At 41.2% G+C, this 24,850-nt stretch overlaps 1 protein-coding gene across 1 annotated transcript in view; it reads right to left on the reverse strand.

Moving 5' to 3' along the window:
* Positions 1–22,939, reverse strand: part of nsun2 (NOP2/Sun RNA methyltransferase 2) — a 34,628-nt gene extending 11,689 nt beyond the window's left edge. Inside the window, exons 1-11 of the mRNA XM_052016525.1 lie at positions 22,491–22,939; positions 15,648–15,805; positions 13,319–13,423; positions 13,133–13,238; positions 8,787–8,858; positions 6,935–7,019; positions 3,945–4,140; positions 2,726–2,800; positions 1,519–1,649; positions 1,001–1,074; positions 480–610 (exon numbers count right to left, since the gene is read on the reverse strand). Of these exons, the coding sequence (XP_051872485.1) occupies positions 480–610; positions 1,001–1,074; positions 1,519–1,649; positions 2,726–2,800; positions 3,945–4,140; positions 6,935–7,019; positions 8,787–8,858; positions 13,133–13,238; positions 13,319–13,423; positions 15,648–15,805; positions 22,491–22,544 (1,187 nt within the window). The 5' untranslated portion in view covers positions 22,545–22,939. The remainder of the gene's footprint in view (positions 1–479; positions 611–1,000; positions 1,075–1,518; positions 1,650–2,725; positions 2,801–3,944; positions 4,141–6,934; positions 7,020–8,786; positions 8,859–13,132; positions 13,239–13,318; positions 13,424–15,647; positions 15,806–22,490) is intronic.
* Positions 22,940–24,850: the final 1,911 nt, after the last annotated feature.

The following is a 24,850-nucleotide window of genomic DNA, read 5'->3' on the forward strand; positions in this document are numbered from 1 at the left end:
AAATCCAATTCAAGCACGTATACCAAAACATTAAAACTGAGATTATAATTTAGTCAAGCTGGAGACCAGTGTAATGTTATTTGTATACATATGGATTTAAGTTAACAGAAATTAAGCACAAGCTTAATAAAAAAAAACAATTATTTTTTATATAATAAAAAAACAAGTTGATGCCAAACAGTTCCATATTTCAGAGTAGTTTTATTTTACATCACTTTACTGCTATATCACATTCATTTTAAAGCAATGACAAGGTTAACACAAGACCTAGTGGAAGAAAACCCCTTGTAAATATTCTAATGTGGATTGAGGCTTTTGCTAATCATGGACATGGCCAAGGTTAGTCTCAAGCTCAATTAAACAAAAGCATGAATTACATTCCTATTTAGGAGGTACCATAATTTCAGTTATAATATTACTTCCCAGTTTAAATATTGTATAAATTGCATGTAGCATTATAAGAACTGGCCACAACTAACCATCTTTCCAGATTCATTATTTTGAGCTTTTGAGGGTCTTTGATTGGGAACATTGTAGGGCGGATCTGGGTGTGTTTGTTCTCTGGCACATCTGACCACTCAGCATACCAATGTCCTTCTCTTGTCATTACCTGACAGCAAATAGATTTTATGATCATACAACTCGAAGAAAAAAAAATCCACTCATTCAATGTGTGAACCAATACAAAATGAAATAAAAAAAACAAAACCTCCATTCTCCTCATTTTCATATATTCCACTACCAGTTTCCCTCCCCACACCCAACTGACAGAAGGGACAAGGAGACAACGTTAAGACCATGCATGTACCAATCAGTCAATAATGGACTTCAAATTCAAGCTTTCCCATCAGTGGCAAGCTTAGAGGGCACCGCCTTCCAATTTTCATTGAACTCGGCTTTAATAATGATCACCGAGTTTCTAGAGCTTTGAAAGAAAATATCATATTGCTTTAACGCATCTTGGAAGGGGAAAGGAAGATTTTCAGCTCAAAAGAATTACCTTCCATGTTGTTAAACCAGGCATCCGCTTCAGCCCTGGCAGTTCAGATGAGACGTCAATTAACTCAAGAGTCCCTATAACAAATAACCATCCTGTCATCTAAGCTGTTGCTTTGATTAAACATCTTCAAGCATGCGTATTAAGTTTTTATAAATTACATTCAACAGAGGGCAATGTTGGATATCTCCCAACAAAAATTGACAATACAAAAAAAAAATTGAATATGGTGCCTTTCTTCCCTCAGCTTAAGCTAAAAAATGAAAATGCAATGTGTTTAGTAAAAAGTTCTGGATCTAAAGAACTAAATAAAGACAGACTTAAATTTTAAATGGAGTTATGAAACATTTCAACATGCAAATATTCTAAAATATCCCACATTAATTGAAGTAATTTTGAAGTTGAGTTCAAATACAATTTTAAGTTGCTTGCAATCCACTTGAGGTTGTAAGACCAATCCATAAAAAGCTAAATTTCATGAGCACTTGAACAAAAATGTATTAAACACTGGAAAAGCTCACCTTCACTCTTCTCAAGAATTGCTGCTATTACAGCCTCATTTTCAACAGGATTCAAAGAACAGGTAGAATAGACCATCCTTCCTCCAACTGTCAGCTGTTCCACACCACGGATTGCAATTCTCTGTTGTAAACTTGGACAATATGCAAGTTAAAAAGCAGTTAAAATTTTGCTTCACATATTCTGCAGTAAATCTGATTTAATCAAAATAAAATTAAGGATCAATGAGTAAACAATAACAAAATCCAAATAGGATTATTACTGTTTTTGATGAGATAAATGCTTCTATACTGCAGACAAGGGGCTCAAGGAAAAGGACAAGATGACCAAATTGATACCAGTTAGTTTCTTCCCCCCTCATGTAATAGAAATTCAAAATTAATTATTTCAAAAGTATTGGATGTGTTAATCGTGGCAACCAAAAAATTATTTTTAATTATACACCAGAAATACACATACACTTTATAAATACACTTCTGCGGTATATTCCAGTGTGGGCAGCAAAAGTGACCAAGAATCACCAGACAATGGCATGTTGCTAATCATAGGCTCAAATCACACCCTAGCTAAACTCCAGGAAATTTCATCTATCTGCTCATGGACATCAAAGCCTGACACTTTCTGAAGAGTAATGAAGCTTTCCTGGTTCTTAATCTTCAATTAAACTTAAATCAACTTCTCTAAAAACAGATTTTACCAGAGACTTTTCAGCAGAACTTTGTTGCATACTAACTGATAACTTTGCTGACCTACAAAACACTTGTAACTACATTTCAAAAGTAATTTATTGACAGTGAAGTACTTCGGAACACAGAGGATATGATGTTACATAATTAGTACAGATAACTGCATCCCAAAAGAGATGTACAATTGAATAACCAACTTCAATCCAGTACACTCTAGATATTGCCAACCATTTAACCCAATCTAATAACTACCAAGTATTGCATTGATCAACAACTTGCAAACTGGCTAGTTATATGGGACAATGTCAATTGCTTCCCCAAAATCCTAATTGTAAACCTCCATGATTAAGTCCTCAAAACTAACTCTAATAAAATGAACACAGATAACCTGCCCATTCTGCACCCATGTTGGATCTTAAGAGCACCTAACAGCTTTAAGAATGTATTGGATTGAAATACAGACCAACACCTTTAGTATTAAATATAGATGAAACAAACTGCTCCTCACATGCAGCTGCCTTACCTGTGCAACTGTAGACTGTTGCTGGTTGTCCACTTTCTCCACACGTCAATATTCTTTCTTAAGGTTGCATCTCCACTATAATGATTAAGAAGAGTATTCTCAAAATTCACAAAGACTAGTGATTAGTCACATGTACAGGGAGTCTAAATTCAAAACCATTATTTGATTTTCACTAAGCTGTGCAAAGATATACAATTTGAGAAATTTGTAAACTTACAGGAAGTTTAAGAGATCATTTGGCCTGTCATATCAATGCCAGATGGAAAACATGCTAACCAGCCTAATGCCACCTTCCAACACCACGTACACAATCTTGAAGTCCATCGCTCCATGTCCTTGCACTTTTTAAAATTGTCCCCTCTCTACCACCTTCAGGGTGGAAAAAAAAGTTACTCACCTCTTCTACCAATTACTTTTTATCCATATCCACTAGTTTTTGATCATTTCAACTAAGGGAAGTAGGCACCACCTATTTGCTTTATCTAGGTTGCTCATGATTTTATGCACTTCAATTAAATATCCCAGTCTCCTCTGTTCCAAAGAAAACTCCTATGTATCCAATCTTTCCTCATAACTAAAAATGTCCAGTCTCAGTAACATCCTCAAATCTCTGCATCACCTCCAGTGAAATCACTTCTCTCCTGTAATGTGGTGACTAGAACTAAACCCAACTTCAAGTGTGACCTAAGAGCACAGTGTACAATTTGAGCATAACCTCCCTGTCCTTATATTCTATGCCTCAGCTAATAATGTGTGATTTTTTTTTACCATCACTTTATCTACTTGTGCTGCTTTAAGGATCTATTCAAAGGAGGCAGAATTCAACAACAGAGGAAAGTCAATACTTGAGGCATAGATAGGGACAACATTATGAGGGAGAGTTTTTCTTTAAATCATTGCTTCAGATGAATTCCACTTTCAAGCTCCACCATCCAAAGAAAGTAAGCATTTCTAATGGACTTGTGTCCAATTCTGACACATCATCAACAGTGCAAGATATAGTACACAAAATTTACTTGATCTACATTTCTTCCATATAATAAAGGAAAGTAATCAACTTAGGCAGAGATAAAGTTCTGAGAGAAAAACTATTACTGTTAATCAGTATACATCAACTGTAAATAACGTGATCAGACTGGATATTTAGCTGCACTGAAAGTATTTTTCTCAGCCACTAAGAATGGAATACATTCATAATATTCATCCTATACAAAAGTACCTGCATGGCACATCACACAAAATGCGGTCGTAGAAGAGAATGTCCCTTTGACCATCAGCATCTACCATCTGTAACCTTGGAATGTTCGATGCATCATGATTAACCACCATGATGCAAGGGCTGTGCAAGCGCTTTGATTGATGAACCAACAGGTAACAACGCTTGTTGTCCGCATCATTAGCGATTACAAAACCCTCTTTATAAAAAAAAAAGAAAATATTAGTATAGACTTGCCATACTTAGGAAAACCGGGCAAAAACAAGTTAGTAAATATCAAATAAATTGCTCAAGATTCAGTTTTTCACCCCTAGAGTCTAGTTCCCTTGACTATTCCAGCCTTTAAATGTTCCCAAACACATTACTCCAGTATCAGATTCCATGAATTTCAAGTCCAACATAAGACCAAAATGGAATGGGTTATGTAAAAAAAACAGAAAACAAAAATACATCTAAAAACTCAGTTTGAATTACCCGAGAACAGATGATCCTCATTTGCTTTGGCAACAATTAATGGCCAAGTTTGAGACTGTTTATAAATGGTATTTGCCAAAATTGCATTCAATTCGTCCTGCTCAATTGTATGCTCTTTCAATAGCTCCAGAGTTAACCTCCAAATTGCCAGAACAAAGTAGGACAGTAGAGTATATTTCCCAATTAATCATGTCACTGATATGAAAACATTTATCGGTAATTATGGAGTTAGTTATTTGCTTACATTGAAGTTCAGGGCAATAGAGACAAAGAAATTATAGGCTGGTGAGCCTTGCATCAAGTTGTAGGGAAATTATTGGGGAAGATTCTTTAGAACAGGATTTACATACATCTGGAAGAGCCTGAACTTACAAGGGACAGTCAATATGGCTCTGCACAAGGGAGGTCATGTCTTACAAATTTTGAGGAGATGACAAAGATGATAATTAGGGTAGGGCAGTGGATATTGTCTACATGAACTTTAGTAAAACTTTCGACAAGACCCCATGACAAAGATGATAATTAGGGTAGGGCAGTGGATATTGTCTACATGAACTTTAGTAAAACTTTCGACAAGACCCTTCATGGTAGGCTAATTCAGAGGATTAAGGCACGAGTTCCACAGAGACTTGGTAGATTGGATTCAAGATTGGCATGGCCAAAGAAGACAGAGGGTAGTGGTGGAGTGGTGTTATTCTGACTGGAGGTCGGTAACCAGTGGCTGTTCTGCAGGGATAAGTGCTGGGACCTCTGTCTGAGAAATACAAAATGATTTTGATGAGTTGATTAGCAAATTTGCAGATGACATGAAAATTGGAGTTGTGGATAGTGAAGGTTACCAAAGAATACAGCTGGATGTAGATCAGTTGATGATATTGGTGGAGAAATGGCAGATAGAATTTAATCAGGGCAAGAGGTGTTGCACTTTTGGAAGTCAACTGTAATGTGTATGGTTTTGCTTAAAACATGGTGGAATCCAAATATGGAAGAGGCAGCTAGAAACAAAGCTGCGAGGTGTGTGACTTGCCAAAAAGTAAACCTGGGCAAGTCAATTAAGTGTGAAAGAGGAAGGAATCCTCTTCCTGGGGACCATTTGAGACATTACAAATGGACTTTATTGAATTACCACAGGTACATTGTTATAAGTACTGCTTAGTCATCCTTGATAAGTTTAGTAAATGGATTGAGACTTGTCCGATGGTCAACAACAAAGCAAGTACGGTAGTGAAAATTTTACTAAAAGACATCATTCCCTCCTTTTGGCGTAGTCAGCAGGATGGCACTTATTTTCTACATCGTGATTGGTTACAGACAAAGGAATTTATTAAAAAAAAGTTACAAAAGCTAAAGTTTCTTAATCTTTTCAGACCATGTTATTCCACCGGTTATCTTTGTATACATAAGGTTTCTCATGGTGGGCTCAGGGTCAGTTTAGTGGAGCAAGAGCCAATTGCGCAGACTTGCTGAGACAAGAACTGATTGTACTGTATAATCATACCTCAAAGGCTGAAGAAAACTAGCTGAAGCAAGCAAAATCTCTGAAGCAAGGCACTGCAAAGTGAAACACAGCTATTTCAAGCTGTCTATTACAGCCATAGTTATGTACCCTTTAATTCACGTTTCAGGGCTCACAATCTTTTACTCTCCTAACCTTTCATTATACCTTATACACATTCTCAGTAATAGGAAAGTATACTGTAAATGGCAGTACCCTTAAAAGTACTGACGTATAGAGGGATCTTGGGGTACACGTCCATAGCTTACTGAAAGTGGCAACACAAGAAGATAGGCTGGTAAAGGTGTGCCGTATACTTACCTTCATTGCTTGGGATGCTGAGTATAAAAGTTGGAAAGTCATGCTGTAGTTGTATAAAACGTTGATTAGGCCACATTTGGGCTACTGTGTGCAGTTCTAGTCACTACATTACAGGAAGGACGTGGAGGCTTTGGAGAAGATGCAAAAGAGATTCACCAGAATATTGCCTGGACTGAACTTGACTAGTGTGTCCAACCTCCTTTTAGCTAATACTCTGCAATCCAGGCAACATCCTGGTGAACCTCGAGTAAGTCAGAGCTGAAGGGCGACCTGACAGAGACATACAAAATTATGAGAGGCCTAGACAGTGTAGGTAGTCAGTCTTTTCCCAGGGTGGAAGTGTCAAATATTAAAGGGCATGGGTTCAAGATGAGAGGGAGAAAGTTTAAAAGAGATTTGTGAGGCAAGTTTTTCCTTTTTTATTTGCAGAGTGGTTGGTGCCTTGAAAGCACTGCCAGGGAGGTCATGGAAGTAGATGCAATAATAACATTTAAGAGGCCTTTAGAAAATGGCACATGAACAGGCAGGGGATGGAGAGGTATAGCCCATGTGCAGGCAGATGGGATAGGTTTAAATTGGCATCATGGTCGGTACAGACATTGTGGGCCTGTTCTTGTGCTGTTCTCTATTCTTCAGTTAAGGCAGTGAATTGAAGCATTCAACTTTAACAAATTTAAAGGCGCTCTCATCAAAAATTAATTACCTGGGAATGCAACACTCATGTCAGAATGCAACATCTCAATCAGCTGAGCGGTCTTTGATCCAGGTGCTGCACACATATCAAGAATCTAATAAGGAACAAAAATATTTCATAACAAAAATCATGACGAATTTACACCACAATTCAGCTAAGGATATGCATGCACACAGATGTACGTGAAAATATAATGCAACAATTTAAATACAAAAGAAATATTTTGTGGAATGGAGAATACTTTTTTTTGTTGACTGTATCCTGGGGAAGTATTATGATAATCACTCAGAAAAATGAATGACTTGCAGAATCACGTCAATATGATTTCAGAATAGCGTTCGATCAAATGCATAGGGTTACCAACCATATCATCAAGCAAGTCATATGTTTTCCACTTTGCTGCATAACAATCTTTCAGGAACATTGATTTAAGCCAAGTCAAATTCAGCTGTACAGTAATGTATTTGATGCAAAATTCCATAACACTGACCATTTTTCATGAAAACCATTAATCAACCATCATGAACCCAAGAAAGTGGTTAAATCACAAAATCCTTATCTCCTTGCTCTTAATATGATAATTATAGTCTCAAACAGATCTCCCACCCAAGCAACTACTGCTACTTCTCATCTTTTGACAATATACAGTAACTTCAATCTCTTCTATTACTTAACTTCTTCAAAAAAGCTTGGTTTTCTTTTTAACCTTAATTTCTCTCAGTTTTCTTTTTATAAAGCAGAAATCCATTCCAAACTGAAATGCTACTTCCACATCAGAAGAGAACAGCATTTCCTGATCCTAAACATTCTCTCGTATTCTCCAACTTTTAAACACATTATTTTACACCTTTCTTTTAAGTGCCTCCAGTCTTCAATTATGATGTGGCATTTACAGTGTGACGAGCAAACCACAGATTGCAATTAAAGTTCAACCATGGGAAGCTATGAACAAAAGATATTACTAAGTTTTTAGGGCTAGCACCCAAAAGTAAACTGGAAAGCTGCTGGATTGCTGTTGAAAGCTACCTAGATTAAACAAATGTCTTGCAAAGAAAATGAGCTGCCTGCTACCTCCATGCAAGTTCAGTGACAATACTTGGGTAACTGTGTCCTGGCAAACTTTCAGTTGAGTAAAACCATTGCTTTTTAAGTAACATTCGTGGGAATGTTACACTCATTTTTATGGACTGAATCACTTATCCGAAGTGTAAACCGGTTCATACAGTTTGATCATGGTCAGTAAACAAGAGGCAAAAATACAATAGGTGCAGATTAAAAATCTAACACTTTTTTTTAAATGTCCAAGGGATTCACTTAAGTAGAGTTAACAGTACTAATAAAATTGCCTCAGACTGCAGTAAGATTGCAATCTACCCAAACTCCACAGAATGTGACCAACCTGGAAGAGGTTACATGTCATAACTTCAGTTGAAGCTATTCTCTCATGGATGGTAAACCAAAATTACACTGAGGCAAAAGAAATGCTATCAGGTCATTGTAATTTTCACAGATTGATTTATTTTGAGATAGTAGCTCGAAATTAAATTTTTTTTTAAATTCAGACTGGAAAGAAGTGCTCCAGAATAGTAAAAGAAAAGCAACGCAATATTGCTGTGATTTGCACTGCTACCTCACCACTTCAAAAGACCCAAGTACAATCTGGGTACTCCCATTTCTGCCCATATTCCAAAGACATTCTGGTTTGTAGGTTAATTGGCTATTCAAAATTGTGCTTAAAAATGCTAGAGAATGGTAGTTGAAAGAAATTTAAAAGGAAAAAGAAATGGGATTGTAGATGGTCGGCACAGATAGGGTGGGCCAAAGGGCCCGTTTCTGAGCTGTATGACTCTATCCTGTGTACCTTGTGATGAGGCTTGATATCGAGAAGCAAAGGAGGGATCATACTGACAGCTTCCTGCCGACTGATATTTCCCTGGAGAAAGAAGACAACAATTAACTGAAAACACATTACAACCTCAAATCACCACAACAAACTAAAAAGACAAGTGGCACAGTAACCAGGTGATAAAGAACCAGAAGGTTACTTTGGATAGAATGCAGACATCTTTAACTTTAATCTGTGCATATTTAAATTTACAAATGTTATAAAAATCACAGGAGGAAACAATAATGCAATAATATATAGAAGGAAACAACTGGAGGTCAAATGAAAGGAGAAAGTATACAAATAATGGTAGACCACTTAATAGCACTGAGGTACAGAGGGACCTTAGGGTCCCGGTCCATAGTTTACTGAAAGTGGCTACGCAAGTGGATAAGGTAGTAAAGGCGGCATATGGCATGCTTGCCTTCATTGGTGGGGGTGTTAAGTCTAAGAGTAAGGAAGTCATGTTGCAGCCGTATAAAACTTTAGTCAGATAGCATTTGGAGTATTGTGTGCAGTTCTGGTCACCCCATTAAAGGAAGGATGTGGAGACTGTGCAGAAGAGGTTTACCAGGACGCTGTCTGGATTAGAGGGTATGAACTATAAGAGATTCGGAGACCGAGGGGAGACCTGATAGAAGCTTTCAAAATCATAAAGCATCGATAGGGTAAACAGTCAATCTTCTCCCCAGGGTAGAAATGTCAAACACCAGAGGACACGCTTTCAAAGTTAGAGGCGGAGAATTTTAAAGGCGACATGAGGGGCAAGTTATTTTACACAGAGTGGTAGGTGCCTGGAATAGGTTACCAGGGGTAGTAGTGGAAGCAGGCAGCTTGGTGGAATTTAAAGGGGCTTTTAGATGGACACATGAATATGAAGGGAATGGAGGGATATGGATGATACACAGGAGGAGAACATTTAGTATAAATTGGCATCAGGATCGGCACAACATCACATGCCGAATGGCCCGTCCAGTGCTGTACTGTTCTATATTGTTCTGGTGCTAATTCTTTTAAAGAGTTATACAATGTGGCTCTTCATCTCAGTTTCTTTCTATAACTTTGCAATTTTCTCCTCTTCAGGTATAAACGTTGTTAGCTCATTTAGCACCAAGGGCATGTTCTCAGAAATGAGAATGAGCACAAGCACACACAACTAGCACCAATAACTGCTCTCCCACGTGCTCTATCAACATTTGTAGCATGTGCAGCCAGTCCGTGACAATGGCCTTATTCACTGTGCCAGCAAGAGTGCAACCCTAAGCCCCACAAGTTAGCAATATGCAGCTACACTATTTGCCCCAGGTTGTCCAACATCATGCCTTGCAGACAGCCACTGTACATTACCTTAGTGGCTCAATCCACACTGTACTTGTGCCCGGTAAGTTAAGTGAGGGTCAGCTTTCTGTCAGCACTTCCAGAATAATGGAACAGTCAAGGCGAGTTCATTATCACTGAGCTTGTTACAATATCAAGAAAGCTCTGGGCCAGGGAGAGCTCTGCAGCCAAACAAGAGAGGGGAAGACAACAGCTTCCATCACATCCATCAAGATGCAGGATCCAGGAAATCTGTCAACACATGGAGCTGCTGCTGCCAGTCCCTGGCACTCACCGCACTGTTAAGGCTGAACCACTGAGTCTCACATTTCTCACCCAGTCCTTACAACACCAGTCCTCACAGACCGATTATGCACATTGCTTGATGATTCACTCTAGAACCACAGAACACTACCGCCATTCAGCCCTTCTAGTCTGTGCCGAAATGTTATTCTGCTAGTCCCATTTATCTGCACCCAGTCCATAACCCTCCAGACCTCTCCCGTCCATGTATCTATCCAAATTATTCTTAAATCTTAAGAGTGAGCCCGCATTCACTACATCAGATGGCAGCCCGTTCCACACTCCCACCAAAAGAAGTTCCCCCTAATGTTCCCTCTAAACCTTTCCCCTTTCACCATAAAGCCATGTCCTCTCGTACTTATCTCTCCTAATCTAGGTAGAAAGAGCCTACTTGTATTAACTCTGTCTATACCCCTCATAATTTTGTAAACCTCTATCAAATCTCCCCTCGTTCTTCTGCGCTCCAAGGAATAAAGTCCTAACCTGTTCAATCTTTCCCTGTAACTCAACTCCTGAAGACCCGGCAACATTCTAGTAAATCTCCTCTGCACTCTTTCAATCTTACTGATATCCTTCCTGTAGTTAAGTGACCAGGACTGCACACAATACTCCAAATTTGGCCTCACCGAAGTCTTATACAACCTCACCATAACATCCCAACTCCTATACTCAATACTTTGATTTATGAATGCCAGGATGCCAAAAGCTTTTTTTACAACCCTGTCTACCTGTGATGCCATTTTCAGGGCATTATGCATCTGAACTCCCAGATCCCTTTGTTCCTCTGCACTCCTTAGTGCCCTACCATTTACTGTGATTGTCCTACCTTGATTTGTCCTTCCAAAATGCAACACCTCACACTTGTCTGCATTAAATTCCATCTGCCATTTTCTGGCCCATTTTTCCAGTTGGTTCAGATCCCTCTGCAAGCTTTGAAATCCCTCCTCGCTGTCCACTACACCTCCAATCTTAGTGTCATCAGCAAACTTGCTGATCCAATTTACCACATTAACATCTGGATCATTGATATAGACAACAAACAACAACGACCCCAGCACAGATCGCTGAGGCACACCACTAGTCACAGGCCTCCAGTCTGAGAAACAATCATCCACTACCTCTCTGTCTTCTCCCACACAGCCAATTTGGAATCCAGTTTACAACCTTTCCATGGATACCTAGTGTTCTGAACCTTCCGAACTCACATCCCATGTGGGACCTTGTCAAAGGCCTTACTAAAGTCCATGTATACAACATCCACAGCCTTTCCTTCATCTACTTTCTTGGTAACCTCCTCGAAAAAACTCTACAAGATTCGTTAAACACGATCTACCATGCACAAAGCCATGCTGACTGTACTTAATCAGCCTTTGGCTGTCCAAATACTTGTATATCTGATCTCTCAGGACACCTTCCAATAATTTACCTACTACTGATGTCAGGCTCACCAGCCTGTAATTACCTGGTTTACTTTTAGAGCCTTTTTTAAACACCTGATCAACATGAACTACCCCCCTCCAGTCCTCCGGCACCACACCCGTGGCTACGGACATTTTAAATATCTGCCAGGGCCCCTGCAATTTCTACACTAGTCTCTCTCAATGCCTGCGGAAATATCTTGTCAGGCCCGGGGGATTTATCTACCTTTATTCACTGTAAGGCAGCAAGTACCTCCTTCTCTTTAATTTCTATATGTTCTATGACACTGCTGCTTGTTTCCCTTCCTCCCATATACACCATGCCAGTTTCCTGAAGAAATACTGATGCAAAAAAACTGTTTAAGATCTCCCCTGTCTCCTGAGGCTCCACACATAGACAACCACTCTGATCTTCTAGGGGACCAATTTTGTCCCTTACTATCCTTTTACTCTTAATATACTTGTAGAAACCCTTCGGGTTTACCTTCACATTATCTGCCAAAGCAACCTCACGTCTTCTTTTTGCCTTCCTGATTTTCTTTTTTAGTATTTTCTTTCTTTTTCTATACTCTTCAAGTACCTCATTTGTTCCTAGTTGCCTATACCTGCTATACACCTCTCTCTCTTTCTTAACCAGATCGCCAATATCCCTTGAAAACCAGGGTTCCCTATGCTTGTTAACCTTGCCTTTAATCCTGGCAGGAACATGCAAACTCTGCACTCTCAAAATTTCACCTTTGAAGGCCTTCCACTTTCTGAACACATCCTTGCCAGAAAACAACTCATCCCAATCCACTCTTCCTAGATCAATTCTCATTTCCACAAAATTGGCCTTTCTCCAATTTAGAACCTCAACTTGAGGACCAGACCCATCCTTACCTATAATTAACTTGAAACTAATGACATTATGGTCACTGGACCCAAAATGCTCACCTACACGTACTTCTGTCACCTGACCTGTCTTGTCTAAGACATGGTCGAGAAAGGGATAGGAGGGGAGATACGTACCCATGATTGTTCAGTTTCCAGTATCGGAATTGCTATAACAAACAGTGCTCTATGGTGTATACCTAAGCAGGGTATCAGTGTAAATAATTGCTTTTCAACCTTTTCAAGGGGGTTACTTTGGAACCTAATGCCACTATCTTTTCCAGGAGTGTCTTTCAAATCTTAGCAACTCTATATTAACCAAATTACATAATTTCATTCCCTTGTACACTTGTGGAAGTTCCCTTTTCTTCTTAGCGGACTGCCTTTTTAAGTGAAACATTCCTGAATACTTACAGACTCAGTCTCACTAATCAGGAATTGATGGAACTTCTCCAAGACTGGTGACTTCCTCAGCATCTTCCTGCTGATGTTAATTTGCCAAGCCAATTCACTTGGATACCTGCGCAAGAAATTTTCATTTTTACCAGTCTGCTTAAGTAGATAACTTCAGTGGCACTAATATCTTTGAACATTTCTTACCAGCTCAAGGGCAGTGGAGCCTCAATCTTGTGTCCATCCACCTCTAAATCTTGCAGTTCTTGAAAGTATTTGTTTTTTAGACAATGCAAAATCTCTTCTGCATGACTTTAAACAGGAAGAGAGAAAAAAGTTACAATATTTTATGCAAGAAAATAAAGATTCCCATTAATCAGAAACGTGAAATTCTGATGAAGGGTCTTCAACCTTAACTGTGAACTGGTTTCTCTTTCCACAGATGCTGTTTGACTGGCTGAGCTCTTCCAATAGTGCCGTTTTTGTTTCAGATTCCAGCAAGCAACCTGTTATCTTGCTTCTAAAAATATTTACAAGCTGCACAGGTTCTAGGAACTTGCTCAGTAAAATTTGAAAATACATTTTAAGTTTAAAAAAAACTCTTTTGGGAAAGAACTTCAATTTTAAATGCATTGATATAAAAAGTTATACTAAGAGAAAGGCCAATTTGTTACAAATAGAATTATGACAAAAGATATTTTGATACAGAAGTACTCAGGAACAGCCTACTTAACATACAAACTGAGTCAGCATGACATGAGGACATGGAGGCTACACCACTTGCATTTATCTATGGTTCCATCTGTAGCACTGCAATACCATAGTTTGGTTGTTTAGTATCAATCCAGATTAATGTCATTCAGCACAAGTGTTATTATTTTACATTTTCAATTTAAATAATGTCATAAAGTAATACAGTGCATGCACTTAGGCCAACGGTATCCATGCTGACAATCTTGTTAGGCAATATTAACTTTAAGGAGAAAAAAAACTTTAAGATAATACTTTCATGACTTTGGCTGTTTTCAAAGAATCTCACAAAATATGACACCATTAATTCAGTCAAATCACTTCTATGCTGGTCATTAACATTGTCCCAACTTAATCACATGTTCTGGCATTGTGTCCATAGCCCTACAGGTAACTGCTCTTTGACTGGACATCAATGTGCTTACTAAAAGTGCTAAGGAGGTTTTTTACCTCCACCACTTTTCTCGACAGCAAGTTCCAGTCCCTCTGGTTGAAAAGAAAATATGGCTCATCTCCCCACTTACTGTTCTAGGAACTGCATTTAATCCACACCATCACACTTTTGACACCTCTGCTAAGGGAAAGATGTCATTCATATTTAGTCTATCTATACCCCTTCGATTTTATATACCTCAAATAAATTGGTCTCCTCTGTTCCAAAGAAAACAAACCTAGCCTATCCAGTCTTTCCTCATTGGTAAAAATTTAGTCCTAGCAACTTTCTCAAATTTCTGCACTTTTTCTGCTGCATTTGCATTTTCCTGTTAGGTGGTGACTAGAAGAGCATGCAACACTTGATCTGTGGTCTAACTAATGTCAATTTCAGTCTAGAATAACTTTCCTATTCTTAAATTTTACACCTGGGCTAATGGAGAACAGAATCTGTTTAATCACCTTATCAACTTAACCTGCTACCTCAAGGCATGCACTTCAAGGTCCTTCTGTTTCTCCAAATCTCTATCTGCCAACTTGCATCTCACATTTCTATTTCCCACTTTTCTGTGCAACTGCTGAGTCCATCATTATCCTCCTGCAGTCTAAAGCTTTCCTCCTCACTGTCAACTCTTGATCAGCTTCAAACTTCTTTATCATTCGCTCTTCATTGAAGTCATTAGTACATACTACAAGCAGCAAATGGCTCTATGGAACGATATTGGAAACAGCCTTTCAGTCATGAACCTATCCATCAACCATTAAACTTTGCTCCCTGCCACCAAGTCAACTTTGGAATTAATTTGCCACTCTCCACTGAATTCCATGGGCTTTTTATTTTAAACTAGCCTGCCATGTGGGACTTTGTCAAAGTCTTTGCTAAAAATTATGTGCCCATTATCAAACAGTCTGCCCACATTCCCTTTCTTGCTACCTCCACAAAAAATTCAACTTCTTTTCAAAACAGAAGGGAGAAATTTTTAACAGATAGAAAATGCAAGAATATTTTTTATAAGAAGCTTCACAAAATCTAGTGATTGCCATCAACATTTATATTAGCTGAACTAACATTCAAGTCAACAAAATATTAACTCTGCTTCATACTCCACAGATACTGCCTGACCTGCTGAGTAATTCCAACATTTTGTTTTTATTTCAGAATTTCAGCATCTGCAATATTTTTGCTTTGGACAGAACAGGCCAACACAGAAAGAAACATTCTGACTTTCACATATTGCAGTATGCACAGAAACCAAATGACATCATCCAGCTTAATTTAGTAATAGTGCACATTAAAAGCATCACTGCAATTGCAACTGCAAAATTCAGGTAATTTATCTTCTAATTCAGTTACCTCTTGTAACCAGTTATCCGTATAGTAGCTGGCAATGGCTCTCTCATGGTTGCCATAAACTGATCCCATTCCCCCTCAGGAACAATCTTTTGTCCTTGGTAATATTCTTCATAGAGCTTATTTTCTTTAATTATTTCTTGGTAGCCAGCTCCCCAACCCTGTAAAATACAAAGAATCATACAACTTAAAGGCAAGAACACTATTTTCAACTAGAGAACAAATACTTCAATCTTTACCATAGTTATGATTTAAAAGTTCTTTTGTATGGCGCCATAGACAATCAATATATTGTACATACAGTCATATAGCCATAAAGCATGGAAACAGGTCCTTCATCCCATCCCATCCATGTCAACCAAGTTACCCACCTGAGCCAGTCCCATTTAAGAAATAGTAACATAAGAAATAAGAGCAGGAGGCTGCCATCTGGCCCGGTGAGCCTGCTCCGCCATTCAATAAGATCACGGATGACCTGGTCATGGACTCAGATCCACCTGCCTGCTTTTTCCCCCATAACCCTTAATTCCCCAACTACGCAAAAATCTAACTGTATCTTAAATATATTTAATGAGGTAGCCTCTACTGCTTCCCCGGGCAGAGAATTCCACGGATTCACTAGTCTCTGGGAACAGTAGTTCCTCCTCATCTCCATCCCAAATATCTACTCTCCCAAATCCGGAGGCTATGTTTCCTAGTTCTAGTATTACCTATCGGTGGAAACAACTTTCCTGCCTCTATTTTATCTATCCCTTTCATAATTTTATGTTTCTGTAAGATCTCTTCTCACTTTTCTGAATACCAGTGAGTATAGTCCCAGGCGACTCAATCTTTCCTCATAGGCTAACCCCCTCATCTCCAGGATGAACCTGGTGAACCTCCTCTCAATCCCACTAGCAATGAAGGCCAACATTTCATTTGCCTTCTTAATAACCTGTTGCACCTGCAAACCAATCTTTTGCAATTCATGCACCAGCACTCCCAAGTCCCTCTGCAAACAGCATGCTGCAATCTTTCACCATTTAAATAATCTAATCTTCTATTTTTCCTTCCAAAGTGAATAACCTCACATTTACCAACACTGCACTCCATCTGCTAGACCCTTGCCCACTTACTTAACCTATCTACCTGTCTCTGCAGACTCTCCACATCCTCTGCGCTATTTGCTTTTCCACTCAATTTAGTGTCATCAGCAAACTTAGATATGCTACACTTGGTCTCCCCACTTCCAAATCATTAATGTATATTATGAACAGCTATGGGCCCAGCACCGACCCCTGCAGCATCCCGCTCACTACTGATTGCCTACTAGCGAAACACCCATTTATCCCGACACACTGCCTTTTATTGGTTACCAATCCTCTATCCATGCTAATACATTACCCCCAACTCCATGCATCCTTATCTTATGGATAAGTCTTTTACATAGTACCTTATTGAACGCCTTCTGGAAATCCAAAGTGTACAACATCCACCTGTTCCCCTCTATCCATTGCGCTCATTATATCCTCAAAGAACTCCAGTAAGTTTGTCAAACAGGACCTGCCCTTCCTGAATCCATGCTGTTTGCGCCTGATGGAACCACTTCTATCCAGATGTCTCGTTATTTCTTCCTTAATGATACCTTCAAGCATTTTCCCAACTACAGACATTAAGCTAACTGGCCTATAGTTACCTGCCTCTTGCCTACATCCTTTTTTAAACAGTGGCGTGATAGTCGCTGTCTTCCAATCGCTGGGACCTGGCCAGAATCCAGAGAATTTTGGTAAATTATCATAAACGCCTCTACTATAACTTCTGCCATTTCTTTCAGTACCCTGGGGTGCATTCCATCAGGATCAGGGGACTCGTCTACCTTTAGGCCCACTAGTTTGCTCAGCACCTCTTTAATGATTGTATCGAGGTTCTCACCTCCCATCGCATCCATAACATCTCTCTTTGGCAAGTTCCACCATGAAGACTGACACAAAATAGTCATTCAAGGCCTCGGCCATTTCCACATTACCTAATATTAATTCTCACCCCTCACCTTCCAAGGGACTCATGTTCACCTTAGTGACCCTTTTCTGCTTCATATAATTATAAGAACTTTTAGTATATGCTTTTATATTTTGTGCTAGTTTGCTTTCATAATCTATCTTCCCTTAATTTGTTGCTTGCTCAGTGGTTCTTTGTTCCTTTTTAAAAGTTTTCCCAGTCTTCCAGTTTCCCACTACTCTTGGTGACTTTGTATGCATGAGCTGTTAGTTTGATGTCTTCCTTTGTTTCCTGCCTCTCCCCACCCTTACTGTCCTTGCTTTTACCTGGAATATACTTTCGTTGAGCACTGTAAAAAATCTCTTTGAAAGTCTTCCACTGTACCTCAACGGAACCACCATACAGCCTGTGTTCCCAGTCTGCGCTACCCAACTCCTCCCTCATCCTGTTATAGTCTCCCTTGTTTAGGCATTATACACTGGTTTTAGATCCAACTATTGCACCTTCCATTTGTATGAGAAATTCAATCATACTGTGATCACTCTTTCCAAGAGGATCCCTAACTACAAGATTGTTAATTTTACCTGTTACATTGCACAGCAGCAGATCTAAGATAGCATGTTCCCTCGTAGGTTCACTAACATGCTGTTTAAGAAAGCTATCACGGATACATTCTATTAAGTCCTCCTCAAGACTGCCTCGACCAACTTGATTCACCCAATCTATGTGCAAGTCCCTGATGACAACTGCTGTTCCATTCTTGCATGCATCAGATATTTCTTGGTTTATTACCTGTGCCACTGTAATGTTATTATTCAGTAGCCTATAGATAACTCCCACCAGCGATTTTTTTCCCTTTAATATTACTAATCTCTACCCAGATGGATTCAACATTCTGCTCCTTAGATCTTATATTGTCTCTCACTATCGCCCTGATCTCATCCTCAATTATAAATGCTACGCCACCTCTCTGCCTATCCTTACTTATTACCTGATACCCTCAAATATTTAATTCCCAATCATTGCCACCCTGCAACCACACTTCCATGATGGCTACTAAATCATACCCCTTTGTACTGATTTATGCTACAAATTCACTGACCTTGTTTCGAATACTACAGGCATTCAGTGGCCTCACACTCATTGTCCTTTTAGAATCTAGTAATCTTTGTGTCTTATGCATTTAGCTTTTCTGCACTCCACTCATACTTTTCGTTTCTAACTTTTGCTTTTGTCTCTGCTTTGCTTCCCTCTGTCTTTCTGCATGGATTCCCATCCCCCTGCCATATTAGTTACCTAATTACCTACATTTGGCCCATATCCCTCTAAGTGTTATCTATCCATGCACCTGTCCAAATGTTTGTTAAATATTGGTGAAGCTGCACTTGGAGTATTGTGCACAGTTTGGTCACCCTGTTATAAGAAAGATTAAGCTGGAAAGAGTGCAAAGAGGATTTACAAGGGTGCCGCCAGGACCCGAGTTACAGGGAGAGGTTAGGCAGGCTTGGACTTTATTCCTTAGGATGTAGGAGATTGAGAGGTGACCTTATGGAGGGGTATAAAATAATGAGGGGCAGGGATAGGGTGAATGCACCATCTTTTGCCCCAGGGAAAGGAAACCAAAAACTACAGGGCATAGGTTTAAGGTGAAGGATTTAAAAGGGACCTGAGGGGCAGCTTCTTCATGCAGAGGGTGGTGTGTACATGGAATGAGCTGCCAGGGAAAACAGTTGAGGCAGGTACAATAACAGCATTTAAAATACATTTGGCAAAGTGCATGGATAGAAAAGGTTTAGAGGGATATAGGCCAAAAGTGGACAAATGGGAGGAGTTGAGGTGGGCACCTTGGTTGGCATGGATGAGTTGGGCTGAAGAGCCTGTTCCCATGCTGTATTACTCTATGATTATACTCTATCACTTCTTCGGGTAGCTCATTTCACATACCCCCACCCTCTGTGGAAAAACTTGCCCCTCGAGTCCCCTCTCACCTTAAACCTATGCATTGTAGTTTTAGACTCCCCTACCCTGGGGAAAAAAAAACTGTGACCATTCATTTAATCTATGACCCTCAATGATCTTATACACCTCCACAAGGTCACCCCTCAGCCTCCTACACTGCAAGGAAAAAAGTCCCAGCCTGTCCAGTCTCTCCTTTAACTCAAGCCCTCCAGTCCCAGTAACATCCTTGCGAATCTTTTCTGCAACCTTTCCAGCTTAATGACATCCTTCCTGCAGCTGGGTGACCAGAACTGTGCACGATACTTGTGCGGTCTCACCAACATCTTGTACAGCTGTAACATGACATCCCAAACCCTGTCCTCAAAACCTTAGCTGATTAAGGCAAGCATGCCAAATGCCTTCTTCGCCAGCGGTCCCCCGTGTCACCACTTTCAGCGAACTATGTACTTGTACCCCTAGGTCTCTCTATTCTCCAACACTTTAGGACTTACAGGACCCTGCCATTTACTGTGCAAGTCCTGCCCTGGTTTAACTTCACTAAATGCAGCTGTGACACTTTACTCTGTACTGTTGTTGTTTTTATCTGTACTACATCAATGCACTCTGTACTAATCCAGTGTAACTGCGCTGTGTAATGAATTGACCTGTACGATCGGTATGCAAGACAAGTTTTTCACTGTACCTCGGTACAAGTGACAATAATAAACCAATACCACTTTGCACTTGCCCAAGTTAAATTCCATCTGCCATTCCTTGGCCCACTTATACAGTTGATCCAGATCCTGTTGTAATCTTAGATAACCATCTTCACTCAGCAACACAAGATTCTGGAGGAACGCAGAAGATCAGGGAGCATCTATGGAGGAAAATGGACAGTCGACGTTTTGGGTGAAGACCCATCATCTAGACCGAAGCATTCAGAAACATCAGCTGTCTATTTCCCTCCATAGATGCTGCCTGACCTGCTGAGTTCCTCCAGCATCTCGTGAGTTCCTCCAGATTCCCGCACGTGCAGTCTCCAACCTTCTTCACTGTCCACTACACCGCTAATCACCCACAAACTTACTAACCATGCCAACTATATACTCATCCAAATCATTAATATTGATGACAAACACAGTGAACCCAGCACTGATCCCTACAGCACACCACTAGTCACAGGCCTCCGATCTGAAGAAATACCTCCACCACCAGCCTCCGATTCCAACCGCTAAGCCAATTTTGTATCCAATTGGCTAGCTCATCCTGTCTTCCAGTTCAGCCTACCTTGCAGGAGGACCTCGTCAAAGGCCTTGCTAAGATCCACGTAGACAACATTTTTCTCCCTGTCCTCGTCAATCCTCTTGGTCACCTCTTCAAAAAACTCAAACAAATTTGTAAGGCATGATTTCCCATGAACAAAGCTATGCTGACCATCCCTAAACAGTCCTTGCCTTTCCAAATGCATGTAGATCCCTTCTTTCAGAATCCTCTTCAGTAACTTCCCCACCGCTGAAATTATGCTCACCAACCTGCAAGTTCTCTGGCTCGTCCTTGCAGCCTTTCTTAAATAAAGGTAAAGCATTGGCCACTCTCCAGTCCTTTGGTACCTCTCCCGTGGCTAATGATGATACAGATATCTCATGTCCACTACTGCAACAGGCTGGGGCCAGCCACATGCTTATGCATTAGAGCAGACAATCCCAACTACAACTTCTGAATCCAAATAATTCATTCCGTAAGTTACACCCCCACACTCTCCAGTCCTGTTGTGATTTGTTCTGAGATTTGATACAAACACTACAGATGGAGAAAGACACGATGATGCTGGAGGAACTCAGCAGGCCAGGCAGCATCCGTGAAGAAAAGCAGGTGGTCAACGTTTCGGCTCAAGGCTGTCCTGACATTGACCGCCTACTTTTCTCTATGGATGCTACCTGGCCTGCTGAGTTCCTCTAGCATCATCATGTTTTTCATCTAGATTCCAGCATCTGCAGTCTTTTGTTTCTCTGCTATTAGATGGAGCATTAGAGTGTTTTTTTTAAATTTTATTTACAGCATGGTAACAGGCCCTTCCGGCCCACTGAGTTCGTGCCGCCCATTTTAAACCCAAATTAACCTACCCATACGTGTTTTCAATGTGGTAGAAAACCAGAGCACCCGGAGGAAACCCACGCAGACACGGGAGAACGTACAAACTCCTTACAGACAGCAGCGGGAATCAAACCCCAATCGCTGGTGCTGTAATAGCATCGCGGTAACCTATTTAGCCAGCAATCTTTACAACTAGTATTGTGAAAACCCTACTCCCTGTGATAAGAGGGGAAGAGTGGAAAATAAACTAGAATGGGTTAGGAAGTTGTGGGCATGATATGTTGGCGCTGGAAGCATGACGACCTGAACACTCTATGCAGAAGATGCATTTCATCGTCATGTTTCGATGTACACGTGAGTTCTAAAGATCTTAAAGTTGTAGCCAGATAGTGTTGTAACACTAAGATAGCTTTATTAGTCACATGTACATCGATTCACACAGTGAAATGCATCGTTTGCATGGTGTTTTGGGGGGGGGGGGGGGCAGCCTGCAAGTGTCGCCACGCTTCCAGCACTAACATAGCATGCCCACAACTTCCTACCCCATACGTCTTTGGAATGTGGGAGGAAACCGGAGCACCCGGAGGAACTGAAGCCGGGTCGCTGGCGCTGTAATAGCGTTACGCTAACTGCTACACCACCGTGCCTCAGCAACGTGGAGTTAAACCAGAGGAGGCCGAGGAAAGAGCCTGAAACCATCGGTGAGAGCGTGGGGTTAATCTGTGCGGCCTCGTTTGAGAGACAAAGTTTGGTGCCAGCAGCGCAGCAGAAGGAGGTGCAGCCTCCCAGGGCCGGTTGGAGGGTCGCTGACGGACACTGTCGCAGGGCAATACCTACAGGCTTGCGGTCGGCGTTCTCACGGTTCCGAGGCCGGTTCTTTCGCCTCCCCATGGCGCCGAGCAGAGAGAGGAGCCGAGGGAACGTGGCGGAGTCCGCTCACCGTTTGCGAGTGCGAGGAGGGAGCGGGCGCCCGAAACCCGCCGACAGTCAGGTACCGGCACTCGGGACCGCGCATGCTCTGAGTCCCTCCGCACCCAACTGCCGGTGCCGCGCATGCCCCGAGTCCCTCCGCACCCAACTGCCGGTGCCGCGCATGCCCCGAGTCCCTCCGCACCCAACCGCCGGTGCCGCGCATGCCCCGAGTCCCTCCGCACCCAACCGCCGGTGCCGCGCATGCCCCGAGTCCCTCCGCACCCAACCGCCGGTGTCGCGCATGCCCCGAGTCCCTCCGCACCCAACCGCCGGTGCCGCGCATGCCCCGAGTCCCTCCGCACCCAACCGCCGGTGCCGCGCATGCCCCGAGTCCCTCCGCACCCAACCGCCGGTGCCGCGCATGCCCCGAGTCCCTCCGCACCCAACCGCCGGTGCCGCGCATGCCCCGAATCCCTCCGCACCCAACCGCCGGTGCCGCGCATGCCCCGAGACCACACCTGCGCCCCCCGCCCCCCACGGTGCAGCCCATGCTCAACCCCAACGGCGCATGCTCTGGGATCCAACTGCCGGTACAGCGCATGCGCGGGGATCCATCGCCCTCAATTACCTCCCTTCGAGGGGGTTTTCCTCCCCTCTGGGACACCAGTGAACTTGTTGGGTTTTATTCCCTCCCAACAACACACTAAGTTTGTAGTCATCATTACTCATGGTTAGATGTTTTTTGTTTCAACTCCAGATTATGAACTGAATTTAAATTCCACAGCCATTTGGTGTGATTTGAACTCCAGTTTCCTGGCTGTTGCTCCTGTTCCATGGGAACCAGCACTGTAACCCTTGTATCCACTCCATTTCTCCGGTTTCTGAGATGCTTCTACTTGGCTAGATTGGTACAGGACCTTTGTTTTATCTACGTTGAGTGCAAGGTACATTCAAACTTAGCATGTGATCCACCTAGTTAGTGGCAAAACAAAACCTCAGTACTCTATAAACCCATTCAGTGCGTCACAAGAAAGCTCAAATTTAATTATTATTGTGCATACATTTGTAGGTCAATCTATCATGTCATTTTATATCTCACCTGTGATGAAAAATATTTATGATGATGCTAAATTTCATATTGCAGTGCTGTGAATTGTAGGAAACCAAGATAAATTGTTTCCCATTTGAAAGAATATGCTTTTGCAGCGTTGCCAGCTGTGATGGAATGTGTTAAGAACATGAGAAATAGGAGCAGCAGTAGGCCACTTGGCCCTTCAAGCCTTCTCTGCAATTCATCGAGGTCATGGCTGACCTTCTACCTCAATGTCACATTTTTGCACTCTCCTTGTATCACTTAATTCCTTAATATCCTATGATCTCTTTTTTGAATGAACTCAATAACTGAGCCTCCACAGCTTTCTGGTATATAAAAAATTTCAAAGATTCACCACCCTCTACATAAAGAAATTTCTATTCATCTGAGTCCCAAGTAACCTACACCTTATTCTGACCCTGGTTCGAGTCAAAATCAAAATCAAATTTATGTCATATGCACAAGTACACGTATACACAGGTGCAATGAAAAACTTACTTGCAGCAGCATCACAGGCACATAGCATTAGAAACACAACATTCACTCGAAAAAACATAAATTAACAACATAAATTATACAAGAAAGAAAAAAATTAGAACAAAAAATCAAAGTTCATTGTAGTGCAAAGTGGTCATAGTGTTACTATAATGAGGTAGTAATTACGGTCGTGCAGGTTGGTTCAAAAATCAAATGGTTGATGGGAAGTAGCTGTTCTTGAGCCTGCTGGTGTGAGACTTCAGGTTTCTGTGCCTCCTGCCCAATAGTAGCTGCGAGAGGATGACATGGTGTAGAATCTTTGGCCAAGGGAAACATCCTTCTTGCTTCCAACCTGTTGAGTCATGTAAGCTTCAATGAGGTCTCCTTTCGTTCATCTAAAGTGAGAGAATATGGGCCTTGTCTACTCAATTTCTTCTTGCACCACAAATGTACCATCCCCTGGAACCAGACTTGCGATTTTTGCTGTATTTCTCCAACAGTAAGAATACCACTTTTTAGAGAACAAGGTTAAGACTTAAATAAAAAAACTCCAGGTGTGGTCCCACTGATATCCTGCATAACTGCACTAAGACATCTCATATCCTTTCATAATGAAGATGAATCAACCATTTGCCCTCCTAACTACTTGCAACTCCCATGTGTTGTCTTTCAATGCCTTGTGTATGTTCACCTAAGTCCCTTCAAACATCAACAT

Source organism: Pristis pectinata, chromosome 5 (genome assembly GCF_009764475.1).
Source record: "Pristis pectinata isolate sPriPec2 chromosome 5, sPriPec2.1.pri, whole genome shotgun sequence".
NCBI lineage: Eukaryota > Metazoa > Chordata > Chondrichthyes > Rhinopristiformes > Pristidae > Pristis > Pristis pectinata.